The sequence below is a fragment of the Castor canadensis genome, chromosome 3, assembly GCF_047511655.1.
Source record: "Castor canadensis chromosome 3, mCasCan1.hap1v2, whole genome shotgun sequence".
NCBI classification, from domain to species: domain Eukaryota; kingdom Metazoa; phylum Chordata; class Mammalia; order Rodentia; family Castoridae; genus Castor; species Castor canadensis.
Window position 1 is genome coordinate 164624902 of NC_133388.1, and position 27491 is coordinate 164652392.

The 27491-nt window shown below is 36.4% G+C and overlaps 1 protein-coding gene across 2 annotated transcripts in view; it reads right to left on the reverse strand.

Annotated features, from left to right (window-relative positions):
- Positions 1–27491, reverse strand: part of Lrp12 (LDL receptor related protein 12) — a 92572-nt gene that overhangs the window by 27692 nt on the left and 37389 nt on the right. The window contains exon 2 of one of the 2 annotated variants that reach the window (XM_074069027.1): positions 11997–12053. The exons of the other annotated variant lie outside the window; for it this stretch is intronic. Within the exon in view, the coding sequence (XP_073925128.1) occupies positions 11997–12053 (57 nt within the window). The remainder of the gene's footprint in view (positions 1–11996; positions 12054–27491) is intronic. 2 annotated transcript variants of the gene reach the window in all.

Sequence of the window (27491 nt, forward strand, 5' to 3'; positions counted from 1 at the left end):
GTAAATATTATTTTGCAGGACTGTAACCTGTTTGGAAGAGAAGCTGGTGTGGCAAAGAGATCAGCTAAAAAGAAAATACATAAGCTTCTCTATTTATAGAATTTTACTTTGTGAAATTTCACTGGGAAAAAAACCATGCTCCTCCCACTCATAAGAGAAGGACAGCATTTATAGGTAATGGTGGACCCTCTCTTTGACCATCTAGTTTTTCAGAATTTAGAATATTACAAATATTATTAACTTCATTATGGCTGATGCACATAAAAGCAAATTCCAAGTGTTGTAAATACTAGTAAGAATTGTTTTATTCCAGTGTAAAGAAATATACTTTAAAAAATATCTCTAAAACAACAACAAAAAAAGTAAGCAAATGGTGATTGTTGAATGCCCATGTGTGATGAGTGAGAAAAATTCTGAAGCAAGTTATGAAATTCATGGTAAGTTTTGTGCCCATGCAAACAATGAATAGCAAGGATACATGAGAAAAGAAGAATCTTCAGTTAGATGATTACTGTTAATTTAGGAGCCCAGCAGCAGTTTGAAAACTTAAAAAGGCATGGTGCACAGTGCTGAGGATCAGAGATTCGCTGCAATTTAGAAGTTTACAGTTCTTAAGATCAAGACTTTTGGATATAATTGAAGTGAGAATAGTTTGGCTATACATCCTATAGCTACATAATGTTAAAAACCAACTAACATTTACCGAGCTCTTATTATCTGTTAGGTACTTACTTTTCTTATTTAATTCTTACCATTATCATCCCTGTTTAGCAGGTGGAAAAAATATTCACATGGACAAATTAAATAATTTTCCTAAGGCCACAAAAAGCTTAGTGTTACAGCTGGGAATCTGGGCACCAGGCTTCAGAAGCTGCACTTCTAGCCATAAAGGCACACGCCTATCCACCAAGGAGCTCCTTACAATGCAAGGAGTAATTTATCAGGGGGGTGGAAGGGAGCTGCTTCAATATAATTTCAATAAAGACAAAAGTGAGTTATTCTGAAATAAAACTCTATTGGTCCTATAATGACATAGACAGGAGTATAGAATCTATAATAAATAACACAGAGAAGGAGTATACTTAATTTTAAAGCTTCCGAAGACTGACTCTTGTTTGATAAAATATCTAGGGACAGTAAGCAGGACCAAACTGCTTCTCAGTCTCTCTGGAATAAAAAAAAAAAGACTTTATAAACAGCACCTTTTATAATTTGGATTTTAAATGTCCCTCAATGGTTCATGTGTTAAAGACTTAGCCACCAGCCTGTGATCCTATTGGGAAGTGGTGGAACCTTTAGGAGGTGGGGCCTAGTGGAAAGGAGTCAGATCACTGGGATGTGCCTTTGAAGAGGCTTATTAGGTAGGCAGTTTTTTCCACCAAATGCTTTCACCATGAAATTCAGCCTCACCAAAGGCACAAATCAACAGGTCCAAACAACCATGGACAGAAACTTCTAAAACTATGAGTCAAAATAAATCTTTGCTCCTTATAAGGTTATTATCTCAGATATTTTGTCACAGTGATGCAAAGTTGACTAACATAGTAACCTAGAATCTACCTTTAATGATGAGACTACACATACACCTAATATACCTGTGGGTACAATGCTTAGGGGATGTAATAGAACAGAAACAAGGGGATTAAGTGGAGGCTGATAAAGATTTTTTTTTTTTAAAGAGGAATGGAGGAAGAAAGGAATCAGATATGGTTGAGTGACTAATAAAAGTCTTCTCAAAGAGTTAACATAGGATGGATAGTCAGCTTGGAAAGCAAGCATGGTGAATGTAGGGAAAATGACCAACTGAGTGTTGGAATTTTAACGTGAAAGAACACAGCAGTGCTTTGTCATGAAAGATGTAAACAGGGCCTGCAACCTGAACAGGAAACATAGGAAGACCACAGCTAGGAAGAAATGACTTCAATTTGAATGTCCTCTTCTTCCAACTTGATTGGGTTTGTTACCTGTGACTAGTGTCTTGATTTATTTGACCCTTTGTCACTCAAACTCCTTGAATGAATTTTCTGAGCATGTGGCACTTAAACTCTGTCTTACTAGAAATATCAGAACAATTAATGCACTGAGCTGAAAGGAGAGAGAAATTAGACATGAGTAAAATTTCTTAAGAATTACGCCAAATTTTATTCTTCCATTCTTATTATGAAGCCAGAGGAGCTGTAGGTATAACTCAATGGTACAGCTCTTGCTTAGAATGCAGGAACCCATGGGTTTGATCCTCAACCCTACACAAGAAAAAGAAAAAAAATTCAGAAAACTGAATCTCTCCTTTTATGGAAATAATCATTCACACTCTAGTAGCAATATTTACTAGTCTAAGATGGGGGTGGTTTTAACTTACAATTCAACAGTAAAAAATTAACTTATTTTTCAACAAGAAAAAAACGATATTAAACTATCATTCTCACTCAAAACTCTCATTACTCTCAGACCAATTACTAGAAATCATGTGTTCCTATGGCAAGTAGGATACCCTATAAAGCTATTTATAATTTGCACGAATATCCTTTTGCATTAGTACAGATACTTAAGGATGAATGCAGGAACAGAATTATTCCTATTACTCTAAGTCACATTTTTCAGGAACTAAAATGTTCTACTTGGATATTATCTCTAATCAAAGCAGGTATTTCTTGGTTTCTTGAAGATAACTAATGTTCAGAATGAATAATAATAAAGGGTTAGGTTGCCACCTAAAATAAAACACAAAGAAAGTCAGAAGAGGCACAAAATATATTGAGAGGGATAAAAGAAAGAAGTAGAAAAACAGGGTAATAGTGCAATATAACAGTGATGAGGATGGAAAAGAAGCTGAATACTCTACCCTGAAGAGAATCTAGCCATTCACTCTGAAGTTTCTAAGTAGTAAGAATATTTTGAATTTTGCTAACAACACATAAGATGAATAGGGAGGATTCATCTTTTTATACCTTTTTAAAGGCATAAGAAAGCAATTCTTTCCTACAAGAGCATAAAAACTATTGCTATGGTACCTGTATTTTCTAATTTGTACACTGCAGAAGAATAAAATGCTAAGCAAGTTACTACTTCTATTTCCTGAATGGCTGAAGCTATTAATTTATTGAAGCTTACTGTGCCTCTTGCTAGAAGCATAGAAGAGATGAGGCAAACATCAATTCTTGAGCAAATAAACTCCATCTCTGCCAGTGCTGGCATAGGGTACATTCATATCTTCTAGGAGTGTTCCTCTCATTATATCCCTCGTCAAGGGCATTATCCAGAAATAAACATTATACTCAGAGTTTGTTTTAGTAAGGAGTAAAGAAAACTACTATCTGCCTTGTTCTGGATGCTGTATTTCTATTATTACAGCTTAATGTCAAATCGCACCTTAGTTATATTGGACTATTAGTTAACTGACAGCTACGGTCCAGTTTGCTCAGCTATTGTATTTGTCAGCTTCCCACCATTACAACAAAATATCTGAGAAAATTCTTATAAAGACAAATGGTTTCTTTTGACTCACAGTTTTGGAAACTTCAGCCTATGATTGTTTGATTGCCTCTGTTGCTTTGCACCTGTGGGGAGCAACATGCCATGGGGAGTGTGTGTGGTGCCTTATCAGGAACCAGGAAGCGCAGAAAGAAACAAGAAGGGCCAGGGTTTCACAATCCCTTTTGCGGGACTCCAGTGATCCAAATACCTTCCACAAGTCCTTACTTCTCACAGACTCCACCACCTCCCAGTAGAGCTGTCCTGGGACTAAGCTTCTAAGGACTAAGCTTTGAGAAACATTTATCCAGACTATAGAATCTGCTAAGTGACTGCAACAAAAGATGCACAGACATTCAATCTGAATTTGTGCATTGGCAAAATTACTGAAAACATACTATCACATCTTAAAGAATTATTCTCAAAGTGATAGAGTGGAAAAAATATTAAATATCTGAACACAACTTGCTTTTATACCTTCACTGGGTCTGGCTCAGTGAGTGGAGTGTATGCGTACATCCAGATTTACTTCACTTCCACAATCTAGGTAGTCAATGTTGCTCTGTCACAATGCAATCTGTTCTGTCTAAAGTCCAGGTACTCATATGTTCTGCTTTAATGGTGAGTGATATAAAAATATATAATAACCTTGTTTTAAATACACATAAGGTACATTACTGCATAAACATTATCAACAAGATTAAATTACATAGTATAAAGTATGATTAAAATACCACCACTACTTTCCTCTCTAAAAGTAAAAGGAAGTGCTCTACTCTACAAGCTGAAATATCTCATGAATAAATTCTCTGAAAGCAGGCTGTGAATTTAAAAATTAATAGTATCTTACACTAATATGTATTTTTTCTTTAAAAAAAGTACTGTCTTATATTCTTCACTCACTTTTTTCAGTTGAAGGGTAGTTTCTTAGGTTCTCACTAAGTTCTATTTTTATATTCTGAAATTCTAAAAACCCAATGGATTCACTTACTTTTAACTAAGCTATCTTCATTTGAAACATGGATCAAAGACACCATAACATTATGTCAAAAGAACCAGTGAAATTCTTTTTAGTAACTTTAGCAAGAGGTCCAGGTACCTGATTAAATAATTGTAAAATAATATTAAAATCCCATAGGAAAGGTACAAAGGACTACTTAACCTGCTGCTTATTTTGTAACTCTCCTGTATTTAAAAAGTAACTATAAACTGCTATCAGATAATTACAGTTTAAGCTTTATTTCCTTTCAGATTCTTTATTTACAAGAGTTTAAAAATTCTGGAATAATAAATGTTTTATCAGACTAGATATTCTTCCAGAGAAGGTTCAAAATACTGTTACAATATATTTAAACTTAAAGGAGTGGCCAAAACCAAAAGCCATTCAACTGTAATGTTCTACAGTACTACGAAGTGTTATTAACTTATTTGTAAGCAAATCAATTAAAATTTAGAAAATGTCCCAATTTTTAAAAGCCACAACTATTCTCTGTAAAAGGCTTACAATATCAGCAGTGCATTAGTGCTCTAAGTACTAGAATGGCAACTATGAAATGCAAATACCTAAAACCAACAAAGGGTGGTGATTTTCATAGAATAAAATTCCGATGGAATAAAGAAAATATTTTAAAACTACTTGAGGTCTATTTTATATATTCTGAAAATTCTATTACTATGAACAAGCATGAAGGAACTTTCTAGGAAATGGTCTTTTTACCAGCTCTCATAAATGACAACTTTGCCTGACAAAGATTATGCAGGCTATGTAAGCTCTACACTGAACTACCTCAGAGCTTGCAACTACTGGTGCTAGAAGCTGTATCACTGGGAATTGGGAATGACATTAATCCTCAATATACAAAAAAACCAAAACCAAAACAAACGAACAACAAGAAAACAACCAAAGGCTTTCTACCTGAGAAAGCAGCAAGTCTCAATATTTGTTCCTACTAACTATCAGGAAATCTTTTAAAAATTCAGAGTAGTTTTTGCTTAATTATGAAGGGAAGCTAATTCCATTCTCTCTGTTTGCAGAGCCACAACTTCCTTGAACCAAAAAGAGAACTAAACACTTAGCTTTTTTTTTTTTCCCAATTAAACAGAATGGGGAAAATAAAAGGTTGGGACTTTAATAGAAACACAATACTAAATAAGGAAATGTTAAATAAGAAAACATGGTCCCATCCAAGGTAAATGCTCTAACACACTGCAAACAGCTGTGTAAATTGGTACAACTATTTTTGAAAGCAAACTGTCAAAAATCATTGAAGTATTCATGACCTTTGATACAATAATTCTACTTATATAAATTTATACTAAGGAAAAATTCTTAGAAATAAAAAGATTATACATTAATATGTCTTTTGCAGCATAATCCATTCACATTAGGGAAAATTAATTGGAAACAACCCAGTGGTATGTTTAAAGACATTCACTGTAATATACACTTGATGGGAAAATTAGGTAGGCATCAAAACAATGAACATAAGCATTAATAAAAAATAAAATGTATTTTACACATAGTAAAAGCACAAAGGTAATATATTAAAATACATATACTAGGAGGGTAACTTCTTTATCATTTTACTTTTTAGAACTTTCTCTAAATGTTTAATGAACAAATACAATTTATAAAAACAAACTTGAAAGTAATCATTTAGAAGTCATCAGGAGTAGGGAGAGCATAATTAAATATTGATTATTTGATTCAAGTCAAGATCACAGATTACAAAGTAAAATTCAGTATAAAGTAGATGCATTTTAAAAATTAAATATTGTTTTGATAATTTAACTAAGATTTCTTATGCCAACCTGTAGCATAAGAACCAGCAATAGGGCAAAGGCTTATCTCTTGGCAACTATTTGAGAAGACAGAAATGAAAGAATATTAGAAACACAAATAAGGTGCTCTAAGTATAGGAAAGAAAAAAAATCATCCAATCAGGAATTAACAATTCCCCCCAAAATTACATGGTAAACAAGACGAAGCAATTAGTACTACTCTTAATTAGTGAAGTACAAAGTTAATATTAAGTCATTTGTTATTTATCAAGCCTTTTATAAACTTACTATGTTGGCCTTTTATAAATTTAGTATCTAGCTGCAGGTGAATTTTGCACCTGCTTACTTCCTACATTAAAGAGAATATTTAACTCACTGCTTACTCCTACTCTCCATATTGGTTACTTTCATACATATAGGATAAAATAGAACCCATTACAGATAGGGTGCCTATATATCCTTATTTGTCTAGAGTGGTCTGGTTTTGTCCATGGTAAAAATATAGTTTAAAAATAGTGTACTCTTTTATTTTCAAAGTGTCCTGATTTGGGCAATAAACTACCTGATGACTGTACTAACTGTAGACAAGTTAAAATTTTTTTTCTAAAACTGCCAGTAGATTTTGGAAAGTACAAACAACTGAAGTAGGGCAGTAATAAAGGTGAAAGAAACAGGTGAAGAGCAGAAACAAGCAGCACCATGGAATATTAGAATAGTCACCTGTTTTATTGTTTGCTGGTCTCAAGAGAAAGCACATCCTACATTTACAGATTTTTCCAATGGCTAGTTCTACATTTCAATCAGCAGTGAAGGTACCCTAATTTCTACTTTTGATACAAGGATTTCAGAAAGCTTATAGGATAAACAGCCTAATCCAAAGAACCCAAATTCCAAAATGCCCAGATATTTGAAAGTTTTTGAGTGTTGATATGATGCTCAAAAAGATTCTGATTTTGGAACTTTTTGGATTTTAGATTTTACAATGAGTAAAGCATACACAAATATCTTGACATCTATAAGCCTTCAAAATCTGAAACACTTCTGATTCCAAGCATTTCAGATAAGGGGTAATCAACCCTGTACTATATTAAACATAGTATCTGTATCTCCATAATAGCCAAATGAAAAAATGCAATGAATCTGTGTACCCCAAAATGTCTTTTGAGATAGCATGCATTAATTTTAATGGTATAATTGGAATAGATTATTCTTTATGCCATTCTTCTTCAAATAAGAATGGTTTTATAAAACCAACCTTCAGAAAAAATAACCCATGTTAGTAAGGTTCCACTGATCTTTGAAGTGGATTCTACTGATACATAAATATACATAATTAAAACACATTTTGTTATGGGCTGAATTGTGTAGCCTTCCAAATTCATATATTAAAGTCCTAACACCAGCACTTCAGAATGAAGCTGTAATTGGAGAGAGGCTCTTTGATGAGGGCATTAAGTCATACGGTCACATGGGTGGACCCTGATTCAGCATGGCTGGTATCCTGTTTAGAGAAGATTAGAACACAGATACACACAGAGGCAGTGCAGGGGAGACACAGTGAAAAGGATGGCTATCCAAAAGCCAAAGAGAAAATTCAGAAGAAGCCAGTCCTGCTGACATCTTGATCTTGAACTTCTAGCCTCTAGACACATGAGTAACAAATTTATGTAGTTTAGTCTGTGGTATTTTGTTATTGGCAGCCTTAACAAACTAATACATATTTCTAAATGTATGTCTATAATCCATAAGGAAAAAGATTAAAATATATCCAACATATTTTACATATTATATAGAGCTGAATTTCTTTTTTCAAATAGGAATTTATTTAAGAGCAATTATCAATGCTCAAAAAGAGTCTAGTAGAAGTCTAATCTCAAGTACACAGATAAAAATAAGAAGTGTAATTTAATTTTGATGAACTGATACAAATAGTACAATGTGAGTAGATAATGCATTTGTCCAAATTTCTGTAGCTTCTCATACTCATATTAATCTACATGACTCCACAAATCAGCATTTTGCAATGACTAACATATATTATAAAATCATACATGGTAAGAAACTCCATTCACAGGACAAGGCCAACCTAATTTTAATATAACACAGTACAAAAAATTCACTGATAGGGTTTTAATGTTCCTTTTTTGGGGGGTAGGTGGTACTGGTGTTTGAACTCAGGGCTTCAATGTACTTGCTAGGCAGGTGCTCTACCACTTGAGCCACTCTGCCAGCCTGATATGGTTTTAGATTCCACATGGGAGGGAGGTGGCCCAAACAATGCATTCACATGTGAGTAAATGTAAAAACAATAAAATAAAAATAAATAGAAGAAAAGAAATTCCACATTCCAACTAACCTTTTAGGAACTAATACTTGTTGCATTTTGGTATTGTATCAAAGAAGAATAGTCACAATTATCTGATAAAAGATTATTAAAACAATCTTTTGTTTTCCAATTATACATCAATTGGATTGTCTTCACATATATTAAGCCAAATACCATGTTGCAAAAGATTGGATGCAGAAACAGATGTGAAAACCTAGCTATTTTTTCTTTCTTCCTTTCTTTTTTTTTTGGTGGTACTGGGATTTAAACTCAGGGCCTCAGGCTTGCTAGGCAGGTGTTCTTACCCCTTGAGCCACTGCACCAGCCCTTTAGGGTGATTCCCCCAGCCCCTCCCAAAGGGTATCACCCACTATTTGCCCTGGGGCTGGTTTGAGAACCCTGCTTCCTGAGTAGCTAGGGTTACAGAAGTGAGCCACCAGCATAGGCTATTTTCTTAAGTCAATCATTAAAGACTTTGCAAAAATTACAAAATAGAGTACTTATTGATGTTTTTGTTTTGAAACATATTTTCAATATAACTATGTTACTTATTCAAACTTATAACATGTTCATTACTGTTATCTGAAATTGAATATAGTAAATGCTGGTATTGACAGCCCACACAAACAAAAATTCTTCAAAGTATTGAGCTAAATTCAATCAAAACTCATATGCTGAAGACCTAACTTCCAGTGTAGCTGTACTTGGAGAAAAAGTCTTTAAGGAGGTAACTAAGGGTAAGTGAGGGTGGGTTCCAATCCAATAGTGAGACAGATCAGGAGGATTGAACCCTCCCTAAGAGTATTTGGCTGGGGAACAAGCATTGTTATAAAAAATTCCTTCAAAGAATGCTGATTCCACATCAGATCGTTGCAGGAAGCACCCCTTCGTGTTTTTCCTTTTAAATGACCAAAGTTATTAAGGCTCAGCAGTTCTGCTGCTTGAATAACAGCTGTCAGACCCTTCCCTGTGCTTAACTGTAGCTGCCCAGGAATGGAAGCAGGGAAATGTCCCAGGTCAGGCACAGAGGAAGGCCCAATCAGAACAAGTACTGTCTCCTCTGTTGTTCCCTGGGCTGTGAACCATATTGATGCTGCTCCTAAAGATCTGTCTGGGTTGTAACAACTGCAGCTTCAAACCAAGCAGCTACTCCCTTCATGATTCCTTCAGCTGTTATTAGGACAGCCATAGCTGGTTTTGAAAAACTCTCAGCAGCTCAAGGAAGTTCCAATCTAGTCACTGCTGCCAGGAGGAAACCTCAGACCAGCTGCAGCAACTGTCATGGTCACCACTTTGCTTTGGGAAACTTTACTTTAGCCATGATAGCTTCAGATGACTCTTAGGTGACCCTGCTTAGTAGCCCCTCTGGATCTCCTCACATCTTCATCAATCTGGTCAGAGAGGAGCACCTATCTCAGCCATGACAGCTAGTGCACATGTGTGACTGACTATTCTCAGAAGTGGGACTTCCATCCCAGGCACTGCATCCCTTAGTGCTGTAGCAAAGGCACCAATAAAGCCTCATTCGATTGTTGCACAGTCTACCTGTGGTCTTTATCTTTATCACAACTAGAGAAGGGTGAGTAGGTAAAATGTGGAACAGACAACTCCCATGGTTCCAGCCCCAAACACACCCAAGGAGGGGCACCTAGAAGGTGGATTTAGACTTCCAAAATACAGCTGGGAGCAGAGATTATGGAGAGCTGAGACTGTGGAAGGTGAAGGCTGTAAATAGCCAAGATTGTGGAAAAACTGTATGACCCTCTGGAAGAGTTCCAGAGAGCCGCCAGGGGTTACTAGCTCTGGCTACCAAGGAGCATAACACTAAGAGCTAAAGGTTTCAACACCCCAGACTCAGAGCTGTAACATGTGCTGGTGGGTGCCAAGCCACTGGGGCCTAAAGCCCAGAGCCACAGCACTGATAGCAGAGGGTCCCCATTCTTTAGTTCAAGTTGCTATCAGGAAGGAAGTTGCAGTTTGCCTATTGACGATTTCCATCTCAATAAAGCAAAACAACTCTCAGCCAACTGGTAACAATAGGACTGGTGTCCTAATAAGAGGAAGAGAGAGACCTCCTCTCTTCCTCTGAAAACTCCTAGAAGAAAGGCCAGTGAGGACACAGAGAAGGTGGCATCTGCAAGCCAGGAAGAGATGCCTCACAAAGAACCAACCCCACGAACATCCTGATCTAAGATGGTTAGCCTAAAGAACTACGAGAAAATTAGTTATCTGTTATTTAAACCATCCAACAGTACCCCTCAAAAATTTTTAAATTTAAATTTTTCGTCCTGAGACCAAACATTTTGAAAATTCCCGAATTAGACAACACATATGTGGTTGGATCAATTAAAATGTCTGTAAATAATCTTACTTCATAGTCGTAACCTTGAAAAGTTATCATAATTCTCATTATTTATTCAAAATGGAAAAACAGAGATAAAGTCATCTTTTAACACATTTTTATTTGAGTTATAGAATTACGTATCGCTTAAGCCTGTGAAAAAAAATGAAACAAAATATGAAAGATCGGCACAGGCTATGGAGCACTTGCTTTTCCTTTTCAGGAAACCACGCTTATTGATGTGTTTCATGAGTTCACAGTAACCCTTACAATAGGTGCTGAGTCTATTAACTTTCTGAATACAAAGTCAAACACAAAATAAAACAGTTTTAAGTGAGGTAATAAGATCTGTAATCAAGTCACCATATTGACAAATATATTACCTGAAATTTTTTAAACACGTAAGACTTACCAAGTATAGAGGGAAGCAGTAAATTGTGACTTTACGTCTCCTAGTAACTGTACTGATGTAGCAAAAATGGTAAAAAATTTGTGAAAATCAACATAATGAAATATTTAGTAGTAATAGACCAGTAGGTAATTAAGTTATAAGAGCTTAAGTGAGTGAAAAAATGCACTTATCTCAATGAGTTTCTGAATTTCAAGACGAAGAGTATGTTGTTTGCTTTCAATAGCAAATAAATTAAACTCTAGTATAACAGCTTTATGGAGAGTAGTACTCTAATCTAAAAATCAAGCAAAATGCTTAATTTCTAAGGCTGTAAATCCTAGGGCTAGCATTCAAAATTACATTTTAACAAATTTCATTTCAAATAACTTTGCATGGAAAAAATTACTAATTCAATTTGAGCTAACTTTTCTCTTGGTTTGATGTTTGTGTGAAAAAAAGTAATTATACAGTCTGTTTGGAAAAGTATAATCAATCCATGAATGCAAGTATCATTTTTATCTGACGAGAATTTCTCCATGTTCCAGTTACTTCATTCCTTATTACATGCTGCAAAAGGCAGTAATCATTCTTATAGCCAAATATCACTTCATAAGATACCAGGTGGCTTTCAATATTTACCAACATAAGTCATGCATGAAATTTAAACATTACAAAAAATGACTTACCAGTTGACACTCCTGAAATATGCACATTTTCAGAAGGTTCTGCAAGAGCACCATTTCCTAAAATTAAACATAATGAATAAACTAATTTCCAAGATAAAATTTATAAAATTTTTTTCAGATCCTTAAGAGAAACTACACAGAGCTACATTTAATATTTAGAAAACAAAAGTTTCTTACAGTAATTTTCAAAGTAATACTAAGTAGTAAACAAATAGTAGTAAACATAATAGTAGTAAACAAAACATTTTGGAAATCATAACAAAATAGTCAAATTACAGATTAGATTATCACCAGAAAGAATTTTTATCAACGAGTCACTAAGAAGGAACTCTAGCACCACTACTAGGAAAGAGGGAATCTGGCTGCATTAAAATAGCATTGCTCTAGAGCATGTCCAAATAGCACAGGTACAGTCATTATTGCTAAAGCCACACGTCTTTTTTCAAAAAAAAAAAACAAAACTCTATCTGTACTGTCTTTAAATTTTTCAACCTTTTCTCATCAACAACTAACAGTTTTAAGAACAGGAAGCCTCATTCCAGAGTTGGGCACACAGAAGCATTCAAGTAACTTACTAAAAGGAGGTGTGTGGAGAATTGTGTGAAAAGGGTTTCAAGGATTCTCTCTTTTTTGGCTTTGTTCAAGAGTACCAGGCTAGTGCTGACACAGCAGTGATGGAGTGTGGTCACCCCCAGGTTTCTTTTTCCCTTGACTGCATCATTTTCCAAGAGCCCAGGAAATGGCTCACCCAAGCCCAGATGAAAATATGGTTTTTTTCCTCTTTTTTTTTAATTCATTATTCATATGTGCATACATTGTTTGGGCCATTTTCCCCCTCACCGCCCCCCCCCCACTTCCAGGCAGAACCTGTTCTGCCCCTTTCTCCAATTTTCTTGAAGAGAAGACATAAGAGATAACAAGAAAGAGAAAATATGGTTTTAAAGACTTCCATTAAAGTACTGAGACTATTTAGTCCCTCAAATTAATGTAAACCGTGTCCTCTGTTATTATTCTTTTTAAAAAGTATTTTTATTTTAGGGTAAATAGGCATAGGGAGTAAGTTTAATGCCATATGATATTCACCATTTTAAAAATCTTGGGAAAGGATAAGTGGGGTCATGGAGCACACAGACATTAGGTCCTCTTGCCCACCACAGGAAAATCTCCATGCAATGACAGTAAAATCACACAGGCCCAATTCTGGCAGCCTCCCCTATAGGACTTAATTTAGTTTCAGTCTCAACTTTCTCTTGCCAATCCCTAAAGATTTAGCATCAACTCTCTGTCTTGTTACCTTCCCAACTAACAGACCCATTCTCCAACCCCAAGCTCCCACAGGCTGGCCCCACCCTGACTGAATTGAGGGCTCTGTGGAATACTAGCTGTGCTGGGCTGTTACCTGCTGCCATACTTGAGCAGCACCATGTGGGATGTTTGCCACAACTGGCAATCTAGAAGGGTCAATGAGATACCCCCCTACTACCCTAGGTCCCAGCTACTAGAGTCCAGTGCTTAGGTAGGCCTTTCCCTGGATCCTTAGAGAACTGTCTGGTCTAGGTAAAAAGAAGTCTGGTTGCTACCATGTCCCTACAAGTCAGTGCCACCTACATGCTCTTGGCCAGAGCTCAGAAAGGGGGAGCCCTTAAATACTTTTAGTCAACTCCACACTCTCCCTTCACACTTTTAGTGATGTTCATTCCAGCAGACTCTGCCCTCCCTCAATTACAAAGCATTTAATAAACTGGTCATCAGATGCATTGCCCAAAGTTTTCTACTTGTTCACTGCCAACCCCAAAGGAAAAGTCCTTCCATTTTAGAGCCCTATTAGGCAAAAGGTTTTTCACCCCCACTGGTACAGAACTGCTGCTCCTTGGTTCTGAGGATGCTTGGGTGAAATGACCTCTCCTTTTGGAATAAGGACACCCAATCCAGGGGGAAGATCAGACAATTTCCCTCTTTGGAGGTGACTATCTTGATCATTTTGTTTGTTTTCCTTTTGGGTTACTAAAAGAAATTAAGTAGACATACCAAATGAGCAACATCTTTCTATACCTGCTGACCTTCCCCTGGGTTGTATAATCTACCACTATAAAAGGGAACATTAGTCCTCAGGGGTTACCAAAAAAAAAAAAATCTTTTTTTTGCTTTCAAGTGCTGGATTCTGACCTGTGTCCTCCTGGATCTACTGATAATCTGGTTCCCAGACTGGTTGGTTGCTTTTGTCAGGATATATAAACTTAGTCCTCATGCAGAGGAGATTTAAATTCCTGTTTAAGTTTATGATTCCTATAATCTCTTCTCATGACTAAAAAAGATGATTTGTTACTTAAAACTAGCTTGTTCAACATATATGAGTGCACTATGATTCAGTGTTAATTGTATTATGTTTGCTTTGAGTTTCTTGTTAGTCTGTGTTCATGATAATTATTGTTTTGGTGTAACTGTGTCATTCTGTCTGTTGGTCTTGCTATTGTGTCCCTGATGATTGACTTGATAAAGGCAATTTGATGGCTGCAGAAAAATCCTATTAGGGATTTATCCACTCTACATGAGGGTTCCAGACTCCAAACAAAAGAAACAAATGCTCCCTTCAGCCCATGTGGGTACTCTAGGTGAGTAGCATTATAGCAGGGAGGAGGATCAGAAAAAAACAAATAGGCCTGAGTTCTGATAAAGTAGCAGGGGGGAGGGATGGCATAGCAGAGAGATAAAACCTAAAGAATTCAAAGGTGAAGAAGGTCACATAGCACTAGGGGTAGAAGGGCACTAAACAACTAGGATGAAGTAGCCTATAGAACTGCATGTAACCATATATGGGTTAAACTTTGTTTTTTAATTTTATTGCCTCTGTAACCTGCTTGCAAGGGTATAAGGTGAGTCCCCTTTGTTCTTGGCACTCAGCCTTTGGACATGAGTCCGCTGAGTCTGTGCTGGCACAATAACATGTTGCTTCCTGCTAAACTGCCTCAGAGTCCTGTATCTCAGCTAGCAGCCTCCCCCAACATTTCTTGGGGGCTCGTTTGCAGGGATTGCGGAAATGGTGAGTTATCACCTCCCTTGTCACTGGGGTGCAGTCCCCCTGGACTGCCAGGAGGAGACCCCACCAGGTGCTAACAGACAGCTTGATCCGGAGGGGGGATTCATCCTCTCGAGTTGGGGTGAGGGCCTCGGATGCAAAATGGAACCCAGTGAGACACATGAACCAGTGAGGGGAGGGGAGCGCTGTTCATCAGACTGTTAAGAATCCGGGTTCAAATTCAGTCCTGCCTCAGGAGGCAGCGGGGGAGACTGATCACCTCCCAATGACACACCCTAGTAACCACCTTTTGGGGTGAAACCTTGTCTCCCAGGTTCAGGGAGCAGGATGGAAGTACTGTGCTATATGAGTGTGTATGAAAATGCAAGCCTGAGATGCAGCCCAGCTGCAAAGTGAGTGAGGAGTCTCGATCATCAGTTCCATGGTGAACTCATAAGGTCAAGCATGAGCCCTAGTGGGGCCTCCAGTCCGGGGTTTATACAGATTGATGCCTAAATGCCCACAAGGGGAGCAGCAGGAGATGGATGAAGTGAGTACTTTTCTAAAACCCCTACGCCTCTGTGTCTGTCTGGCAGGCTGGTAATGGGAGGAGAAGGGCAGAGGCCATGGAGTGTATGGTTAAAAACTTTAAAAGAGGATTTAATGGAGACTATGGAGTTAAGTTAACTCCTAACAAGTTTAATATCCTTTGTGAAGTAGATTGTTCTGCTTTTGGTGTAGGATGGTCCCCGGAAGTGTCACTAGATGAAACTGTGGTTAATGAAGTTTACAGAGTAATTGTAAAAAAAAAAAAAACCCTAACACCCAGGAGACTGGGAAAAGCCAAGAGGCTAAAACTGGTGTTCAAAAACCAGAGTGTGCTGTTTATTTAAATTCAGGTAGCAATTTATTGGGCAGACTGAGGAGAAATCAGAGTTTTTCCAGTCTTGATGGGTAGCTTTGGTGCCCCAGCTTACACATCGTCACCCAAAATGGGCATCCTGAAGGAGGACTGAAGCTCAGAACTAACTGAGCTCTTACAAAAATTAACACATGAAGGATGGACTTGCACTGATATGTAAGATCTTGTGTGACTTAAAAGGAATGTTGCAGAAGGGCTGTGAATGTAGAGAGAGGGAAATGGAGGAATGAAAACAAAATTGGAATGAGGTCTTCATGCATGAAGTGAATAGAAAAAGGAGAGAGAGAGAAAGATGGGAGAGCAAGGAGAAAAAGTAAAATGTCATAAAATGTTTGGAGACAGAAAAAGATGAAAGGTTTAACATACTCCTTCAGTTGAGTTTTTATATCTTGAAAATAAAAAGTAAATAGAAAACAATTTAGGATTATTAAAATATGCCAGAAATACTAAACTTGCTGGCAACTTTACTTCTAGGGAGTATAAACAGGGAAAACCTACCTAAAACCTAAAACAGTGAAAAAAATATATAAAAGGAGCAACTTTGACTGTTGCTAATAAAAAAACTGTTCCAATAGGTTGGTACAGTAAGCTCGGTCTGATATTGAGACAGTCATGAGATGCTTATGTTTCCCTTGCTAATGGCTGGTCAGATTATGTGTCCATCTGATGGTGTGCTCACAGTGTGTGTGTATGTATAAGCATCTTCAAAATGGTTCTTTAACTGCTGCTATAAGGTTAATATGATACTTAAGGTGACAAAAAACCAGGGTATTTATTTTAAAGATCTCTGTTTATAAACTGCTTAGGGTTTTTATATATAAATATGTAAACATCTTGAAAACAGTTCTTATTATAGAGTCAATGTAAAAAATCATTACTCTGGTCTACTGTTACTTTTTAAGAAAACAGGTTATTAAACTTATTTCAATCACAATAAGAGAGGCTTTTTGTCTCTCAGTCTGTTTTCTTTTTTTCTTCCTTTTCTTTTTTTCTGAGAAAACAAGTTATTTGAGGTTGTTATGTCAAGCCAGTCCCAGCTAAAACACATTCAACAATTATCAAACTATCTTGGTGCTAAGGAAGGGGGAAAAAGTACAAAAGAGATACTTTAAGACAGTAAAAAAAGTTTTAGAGCTTGGCCATATAAATAGATGATCTTAGTTTATTTTAGTACATTATTTTGTCTTATGACTATAGTTTTCATATAAAGGTTATATCATCTTAGTTTATATGTATATGGATTTCTGTATGCTGCCTTTGTATATTGTGTGTTTACATAATAAGGTTCTCCACAAAGAGTTCTAATCAAATTGGCTTATAAATAAGCGAGTGCTTGTGTGAAATTAGCCCAAGTTCTTTTTTAGTTCATAGGACTTAAATATGTAACAAGTAAAGTAAATTTGCTGGTAAGATAAAATAAAAATGTCTCCAGGACTTAGTAGTTTTATGTATATCTGTTAGATGTTTAAGATACAATATTCATCAGTCGCTTTCTGTATTTTAAATAAAGCTTCTGGGTTTTCATTAAAATACAAAGAGTTACTTATTTTATGATAATTTTGTCAAAATTCAAAAGTTTAGTAAAGATTATTCCAAAATGAAAAAAGGAGCAAAACCAAAAGGTTAGCAAATGTTGCAAAAAAGCTTGTAAAGGATGAGGCTGATGTAAAAATCTAGAAACTAATTCTCTATGACCAAAACCAAGCTTTCTTAAAATATTGATCTCTTAGTAGTATTTGTTTAAAAAAAAAAACTGTCTTGAACAAAGATTTTGTGTTTAATTGATAACTGTGCTGATTCTGTCAGGCTTTTAACTACTTAGGAAACTGAATCTTAACAGATTAAGAATTTGTTTGTTTTAAAGTCTTCTAAAAGATCATTTTGTAACTCTTGTGAAGTAAACAACTATTTCTTTAGGTCATTATGGTATATTTGACACCACTGATATGTACACCCATCTGAGAAATAAACATGCTGTGAGTCTAAGCTTTATCCAAACGCCATGCCAAAGTTAAAGTTAAAATTAAAGCTCACTGCTCCATTTCAAGAATGGTAAAACCAACCTTTTACCATTTTTTACCTTTTAGGTGCTCAACAACCCACACTTGGAGGTCAAAGAGGAAAAAGGGCGAAAAAGACAGTCAGTACTTTGGCTCTTGCCCTCCAACATCAGCCAGTTCACAAGGGACAACAAAACCCTTCTAACAGAGCCCTGCAACTACGGTATGTCACTTATCCTCACTATCAAAAAAGCCTCAGAGACCCCAGGTTTAGACTTTAACCAGTAGATATTCCAGAAAGAGGAAGATCATGAGAGAGAAAAATGTCTCCGATGCTTCCAAAGGAAGTCATATGATAAGCAAGACCCTGACCCATCCCAGCAGATGGCACAACTGGTAGGAAAACAAATAAACCTAAAGAAGCCAAGGACTCCTCCTAAGTCCCTAAAAGTAATCCCTATGAAGCCTCAACTAACCTTAGTGGTAAAAAAAGGTTAAATTCTGGCTACCTTCATGGTCTTAAATATCCACGTTAAAAGCATAACCAGAGTGGAGTGACTGGTAATAACACAAAGCACACAGCTGGACTGGATCTAAACCAAAGACTTATAGTGTTATGCCAGCTATTATAGGATCTACTGAAAAAAAAAAAAGAAAAAAAAAGACACCACTGGATACTGCTGAGGGAAAAAGCTGACAAATTCCAGCTGTTTCTGGCCACATCTATGGTATCTTAAGCGGAGGCCAGTCCACCAGCTCTCCCGAAAATGTAGCCTTCAGCTCTTCTTATAGCATACTGGCGTCATGATATTTTAATATTCACTCAAAAATATTTTGGGGGGAGGGGGTAGGAGTATGGGGGAGGTGGTGGGAAAAGGAGTAGGAGGATGAATATGTGCAAATAATGTATACACATGTATGTAAATGCAAAAAATGATACCTCTTGAAACTATTCCAGGAACCAGGAGAGGGGGGATGAAAAAGAGCAGAGTAGGGGGTGAATGCCAGTATGATATATTTGATACATTGTAAGATCCTTTGTAAATGCTACAATGTACTCCCATGCAGCACAACAATAATAAATAACAAACAAAATAAATAAAATATTTTCAATTATATACATTAACTTGCTGTTCTACCTCGGGCTTTAGATCCCAGGACCTGGGTCTTATGATAGAGTTTGTACTAAGGTGGCTATTTTATGGTCCAATGGCCACATAAGAACATAAATATCTTCATTTGGCTTCATTTTGAGCTAGATATCTTTCTATGCTCTGCCTTATCATTTATACTGATTGTTCTTTCTCTGTATCTGTTTGCATTCTTTTTAAAGTAATATTGCCCAAACCCAAATGGTATTAGCACTGCAATAAAATCTGTCTTACCTTTGTCCAACCCATTGTTAGGGCCCCTGATAACCACAGTCTACTTCTCATATTTAGTTCATACAGTGTAACCTTCTTATAATATCTTCCAAAGTTCAAGTGTTTCATGCTTCAGTGATGATCCTGCAAGGTTTCTAGTCCATCGTAACTTCAGAACCAGAAGTCCCCTTGGTCAGACAGCCAGAGATTTCCACTCCCTAAGTAGGCAGAGTCAACTGCCTTAACATGGACAGGAACAAGTTCTGCAAGCTAGACCTCTGAGTTCCTGAAACCCTTAAAGATTATGGGATGGAAATCTCTCATAGAAATGAAGTAAGCGAGGTAAAAATAGGGGAAAAAAGAAGCAAACTACATGGTAGCTAGAGGGATGCAATGGCAGAGCTGGATTACAATGTGATGTGACTGCTCAGAGTATTTTATTTTATTTTATTTTTTTGATCCAGAGGGCAGGTGGAACCATTCAGTGGCAACTGGAACTGGTTTCTGGGCCAGAGACAAAGGGTGGAAGTAGAAGAAACATTAATCTGGAGACCTGGGTAGAAAAGGGAGAAACTAGCTTCAGACAAGCCAGAGGTGCCACTGGGTCCCTTGTAGAGGGCAAGGCACAGGCTTTGAGAGGGGCAGAATGCTCCCTGTTCCTCCAGCTGTGCTCTGAGATACCTCCATTCATCCCCAACTGCTATTTCACATGCCTGCAACTTCTACTACACCAGCCCACCATACTATAACAAAGCAGCCCAACACCTGGGAAGTGGTGCTACTCTACAGAACTTGCCCCACTTCATTGCACCCTCTGTCCTTGGGTCCAGAGCCTCCATTGACCACAGAACACCACACTCAGGATGCACCCAAATGGGAATCCAGGAAGTCTGGGGCTCAGACTAGATTCATAAGTAAACATCAAAACTACAGAAAGCTGAAGACTAGTGACTGGAGGAGAGTATCCATGGTACTGATAGAGCCTAGTGAGCATATATCTTGTCAACAAGGAAGAAATACTGGTTGTTATTTTTATATGACTCTTTTACAAAGCTTTCTATTGGTGCTCCATTCTACCTCCTTTTTAAAAAATTATTCTTCATTTTTTATCCCTGACTATAGCATCTTTCTCCACAGTAACTAAACTATATTACTGCAAACTATTATCTTATTTACCTTCATTTCCCTTTTCCGTATCTGCCCTTTTCCTTATTTCTTTCCTCACCGTCCTTATTTTTACTACCTAATTTTTTATTATTATGGTACTAGAGGTACACTGCGACCCAAATTTTTTACAATATATCATAGTTGAGTTTATTCACTCTTCCCACTTGTCTCCCCTTCCCCCATTCCTGGAATAGTTTCAACAGGTCTCATTTTTCTATTTTCCTGAGTACAAAATATTTCTACCATATTTACCCTCTTTCGTTCTTTCCTTACTACCTAATTTTTAACTCCTACACAATTTTTTTCTAAACTCCAACTGTACCATATAAGGCAGCCAGTGCCTTTCATACATAACAATATTGGTGGTCACCAATATTGTCACCAATGGTTTTGTACTTCATGTATGTCTGATCTAGTACTAGGTTTGTGAATTTATTATTGCTGAGTCATACCCACAGGTCAGTGGTAAGAAACAATATATCAGTCCTGCTACTATCAAGTCCTGCCAGAACATAAGAGAATTCATTCAACTGAATGACTTTATTTAGGTGATGTTAAAAGCAAAACTCCAACCAACATCTTAAGCAAATCTTAGTGCAGAAATACAAGGAATAAGAAAAAAGAAGCCAATATGACACATCAAAAAGTCAACAATCACACAACAAAGGATCTGACTGATAATGACGTAGATGAAAGTTAAAATACTGAGCTCAAAAGAATGAGCATAAGAATGAGATGAAAGAGGACATGTATAAATACCTCAATAAAACCAAAGAGAAGACAAGCAAACACCTAAATAAATTCAAAGACAATACAAATAAAGAGCTAAATGAACTCAAAGATAAAAGTAAATACCAAAATGAAATAAGGAAGTCTATGCAAGACATGAAAGGGGAATTCAATAAAGATATAGAAATCCTACAAAAAAATCAACTGAAGTCCTGGAGATGAAAAACTCTACAAATCAAATAAAAAATTCAGTTCAAAGCCTCTTCAGCAGAGATCAAAGGGAAGACAGACTATAAGGGCCTAAAGAAAAGGTAGACTAAGAGAAAAAAGTCAGATGAAGATAAAGAAAAAAGGATAAAGTAGTATGAACTGAATGTGACAGAACTCTGGGACTCCTACAAGTCATGCTCACAGAAGAAGAGGTACTAGGTAAAGACACACGGAACATATTTAATAAAATAATAGCAGTAAAATTCCCAAATCTTGAGAAAAAGATGCCTATTCAGGAAGTCTTTAGAACTCCAAACAAACAAGACCAGAAGAGAACATCTCTATATCATACTATAGTCAAAACACTAAGTATAGAGAACAAGGAAAGAATTTTGAAAGCTGCAAGGGAGTAGCACCAAGTCACCTATAAAGGCAAACCCATCAGAATAACTGTGTATGTCTCAAAAGAAATTTGAAAATCAAGGAGGGCATGGAACAATGCACTCAAAGTTCTGAAAGAAAAAAAATGCCACCCTGGATTAATCTATCCAGCAAAGCTATCATTAAAATTGAAGGAGAGATCAAAACCTGCCATAATAAACAAAAGCTAAAGCAATTTATAAGTATTAAACCAGTACTGTAGAAGATACTCAAAGGAACTCTACACAAAGAAGAAAATAAACAAAACCATGAAAATATGGGGGGAGGGGTGAATCTCACCAGATGAGTAAATAAGCAAATGAAGTATAGGGAAGAATAAAACACTCCCTAAAGAACAAAATGACATACTGTTCAATAATAACTCTAAATGGCAATTGTCTCAATTCTCCAATCAAAGACACAGACTGGTAGACTGGATTAAAAAACAAGACTCAACCTTTTGTTGCCTATACAAGTCTAAGGTGAAATGATGGAAAAGGACTGTCTAAGCAAATGTACCTGAAAGCAAGCAGGAGTAGCCATACTCATAGATGACAAAGAAGACTTCAAACCAAAATTAGTCAGAAGAGACAAAGAAGGTCATTTCATATTAATAAAGGCAACAATTCATCAGGAGGATTTAACTATTGTAAACATATACTCACACAACACTGGTACACCCAACATCATAAAGGAAACACTACTAGACATAAAAACTAACATAAACCCCTAACACAGTAATAGCAGATGACTTTAATATTACACTTTCACCAACAGATAGGTTATCCAGACCAAAAAAAAAAAAATCAACAAAGAAATAACAGAATTAGTTGACAATGTTGATCAAATAGACTTAGTAGATATATACAGAATATTCCAACCAATAGCCACAGAATACAGTCTCCTCAGCAGTTTACGGAATATTCTCCAAAACATATCATGTTTCAGGACATAAAGCAAGTGTCAACAAATACAAGAAACTGAAATAACTGCCTGTAGTTCATCAGACCGCAATGGTATCAAACTAGAAATCAGTAATAAGAAACTGCAGAAAATATACTAACACATGGAAAGTGAAAAATTCACTTTTGAATGATCAGTATAAGAGAAGAATAAAAAATTCCAAGAAGAAAATGTGAATGAAAGCACAACTTATCAGCATCTCTGGGAAATAGCAAAAGCACTGCTAAGAGGAAAGTTTATAATTATAAATGCTTACATTAAAAAGAGAAATTACAAATAAATAACCTAAGCAAACCTAAAAGCAGTAGAGGCAAAGAAATAGTAAAGATCAGGGCAGAAATTAATGAAATGTAGACTAAAAATACAACAAAAGAATCAATGAAACAAAAAGTTTGTTCTTTGAAAAGATAAACAAGATTGACAAACTTTTAGATGAACTAATAACCTAAAGAAAAAGAGGAACCAAATTAATAGAGTAAGAGATGACAAGAGGATATCACAGCAAATACCAAAGAAATCCAAAGGATCATTAACAAAAACCTATATTCCAATACACTGGAAATCTAGAAGAAATGGGTAAACTTCTAGATGCGTATTACCTACCGTAATAGAGCCAAGAGGATAGAAATCACCTAAACAGAACCCTCTACTTTTGCTCTCCCCCTCCTGCTATCACCCACCCCCAAACAGAACTTATTTTACATTCCTGTTGTTTGTTTTCTTAGGGCTGTACATATGAGAGAGAACACGTGGTATTTAACATTCTCAGTTTGGCTTATTTTGCTTAGTCTCCAGTTTGATCATTTTTCCCAAATGACATAATTTCATCCTTCTTTATGGCTGAATAATACTCCATTGTGTATTTACACCACATTTTCTTTAGTCATTCATTGACTGATGGGCACCTAAACTGATTCCATGTTTTGGTTATCGTGAATAGACCTGCTATAAACATGGGTGTGCAAGTATTTTGACAGTATGTTGACTTACATTCCTCTAGATATATGTCCGGTAGTGTTATATCAGGATTACACTGCAGTTCTATCTTCAGTTGTTTTTCGATTTTTTTACAGAGCCTCCATATTGATTTTTGTAGGGACTGCACTAATTTACATTCCCATCAACACTGGATACACAGAACTTAGATAACAAGGAATGAAATTAAAGCAGTAATAAAAAGTCCAGGACCCAGATGGATTCACAGCTGAATTCTACCAGATCTTTAAAGAACTAACATCAATGCTCCTCAAACTATACCACAAAATAGGAAGGGAAGGAACACTGTCAAGCTCATTCTACAAATGAATCACCCTTATACCAAAAACAGATAAGGACATGCCTCCCCCCCCTCAAAAAGGAAATTATAGACAAATTTCCCTAATGAAAAGACACAACACATTAGAAAAGATCATACAGCATGACCAATTTGGTTTCATTTCAGAGATGCAAGGATAGTGATATACATAAATCAATTAACATAATGTAGTACACAAAGAGAATAAAGACGAAAACTCACATAATCATTTCAATAGATGCAGAGAGAGCCTTTGACAAAATTCAATATCCCTTCATGATAAAAGCCTTGAAGAAGTTAGGAATAAAAGAAACACAACTCAACATAGTAAAACTTGTATATGACACACCTATAGCCAATACTGCCCTAAATGAAAAAAACTGAAACCATTTCTCTAGATTCAGAACAAGACAAAGGTGTTGACTCTCCCCACTCTTATTAGATATAGTGCTAAAAATCTTAGCCAGAGCAATAAAGCAAGGGAAAGAAATGAAAGGGATACAAACAGGAAAGGAAGAAGCCAAACTATACCCCTACTTAAAGGACCCTAAGGACTCCTCTGAAAACCCCTTAGATCCGATAAACACTTTTGGAAAAGTAGTAGAATACAAAATCAAATTTAAAAATTAGTAGATTTTTATATATCAATCATGAACAGACTGAGAAAGAAATCAGGAAAATAATCCCATTTACAATAGCTGACAGCAGTCTACAGATTCAATGAAATATCCATCAAAATGGATGTAATTTTTCATAGAAATAAAAAAAATCATTCCTAAAATTCATTTGGAAGCACAAAAGACCTTGAGTAGCCAAAACAATCCTGAGCAAAAGGAGCAATGCTGAAAGTATCACCATACTTGACATCAAAGTATACTTCAGAGCCATAATAACAAAAACAGCACAGTACCAGTACAAAAACAGACTGTAGACCAATACACCACAGCTACAGCCATCTGAATTTTGACAAAGGTGACAAAAATATACTTTGGAGAAAAGACAATCTTTTCCACAAATGGTGCTGGAAAAACTGGTCATCCACATGCAGAAGACTGAAACTAGAGCCCTATCTCTCACCCTGTATAAAAACAAATTTCAAATGGATCAAAGATCTTAATGTAAGGCCAGGAACTCTGAAACTGTTAGGGAAAGACATAGAGTAAACCCTTAAAGATACAGACACTGGAAACACTTTTCTGAATAGAAGGCTAACCGCTCAGAAAATAAGAATAAGAACTGACAAATGTGACTGCAACAAATTAAAAAGCTTCTGCCCAGCAAAAGAAACAATTTACAGAATCAAAAGAAAACCTACAGAATGGGAGAAAATCTTTGCTAGTTATTTGTTGGATAAAGGATTAATATCCAAAATGCTTAAAGAGCTCCAAAAATTAAACACCAAAATAATAAATAACCCAGTTAATAACAGAGTGTGCAAAAGAGGTACAGATAGCTAGGACATACATGAAGAAATGTCCAACACCCCTGGCCATAAAAAAATGTAAATCAAAACATCTTTGAGATTGCATCTCTTCCCCAATCAGAATGGCTATCATCAAGAAAACAATAAATGCTGGTGAGGATGTGGGGAAAAAGGGACCCTTACTCACTGTTGGTGGGAATGTAAATTAGTGCAACCCCAACAGAAATCAATATGGAGACTCCATAAAAAAGAAAAGAAAAACTTAAAGATAGAACTGCTGTGTAATTAATCTTGCTATAACATTTCTGGAAATATATCTGGAGGAATGCAAGTCAACATATTGTCAAGATACTTGCACACCCATGTTTATATCAGCTCTATTCACAATAGCCAAAACATGGAATCAACAGAGGTACACATCAACCAATGAATGAAGAAAGTGTGGTATAAATACATAATGGAGTATTTATTCAGCCATAAGAAGAATGAAATTATGTCCTTTGGGAAAATGATCAAACTGGAGAACATCATGCTAAGCAAAATAAGTCAGACTGAGAAAGTCAAATACCACATGCTCTCTCATATGTGGAATATAGCCCTAAAAAACCAAACAGGAATGTAAAACAGGCTCTGTTTGGGGGTGGGTGATAGCAGGAGGGGGAGGGCAAACATAGAGGGTAAGGCAGAGTGAATATGTTTGAAGTATTTTATGCACATGTATCAAAATAGAACCAAACCTACTGAAATTGTTCCAAGAAGCAGTGGGAGGAAGAGGAGGAGGGATAGAGGGGAGAGTTCTCATCAGGATACATTGTATGCGTATATAGAAACATCACAGGAAAACCTTTGTATACAACTAATATAAGCTAACAAAAATGAGAAACAATAAAAATAAAAATAGGGCACAAAATTGATATAAATTACAGTATACAAAATAAATAAAAGGAAGTTGGAAAAGTTAGTACAAATACACAGATACTCATCTCAACTTCTTGACATTGTGCTGAAAATCTCAAAACTCCTATTCAAAAAAAGAAGAGGGGGTTGAGAGTGTAGCTTCATTACAGAGCACTTGCTTAGCAAGCACAAACCCTGGGTTAAATCCCTAGTATCACAAAGAGGGAGACCACTGACAATGCAAAAGCACTAATAAGTTTAGTAATGTCACTGAGAATTGCCCTAGAATACCAGGAGTGATAACAGCTAACAGCTTTTGAGGATACGTACAAGGCATTGAAAAAGTACTTTTCATGTATTAATTCATTTAATCCTGAAAGCGATTAGTAGTATTATGCTGATTTTTATAAGTTATATAAACCTTAAATAATTAATATTAAACAATGCTGTATAAGGTCACATAGTGGGTGGCAGCCTGGCAGAGTTTGTACACCTATTACATTATACTGTCCTGACAATAAGCAGTTAGAAACTGTTAAGGTCATAGGACCAATTCACAGTATGCTCAAGAACCATTAAAACCAACCAACCAAAAAACAAGACCACTCAAAACCAGGGGTGGCAAACTTGGCCCGCCAAGACAACAGCTAACTGTCCTTTGCTCATTACAATGGGATCTTCATGTCATTAGACTTGAAGAATGGCTGTCCCCACTATGCATCTGATGCCGTATTTGAAACTCATATAAGAACAGAAAAGGGGAGTAAACCTTAATTCTAAGAAAATCCTGACACATGCCTGGAATTTCCTGTCTCCCTGTCCCCCACCCTGATTCATGAATAATCCTCCCCTCCATTAAAGTTTGCCCACAAGACAAGCTATCTGAATTCCCCAGGAATGTGGCTCTCTGGAGAAGCCAACATTCAACCCTTGAAAGTGTACTTCTAGTCAATAACAAAACATTATCACAATGCCTTACTTTGTGTCACCTCTGAATTCTTTATGACAGTGACAAGAACCTGAAAACAGTGGGGTGAGGTCTTGATCTGGTCTCTATCTCTGAGATCTCCTCAGCCTTCATTTACCAGCA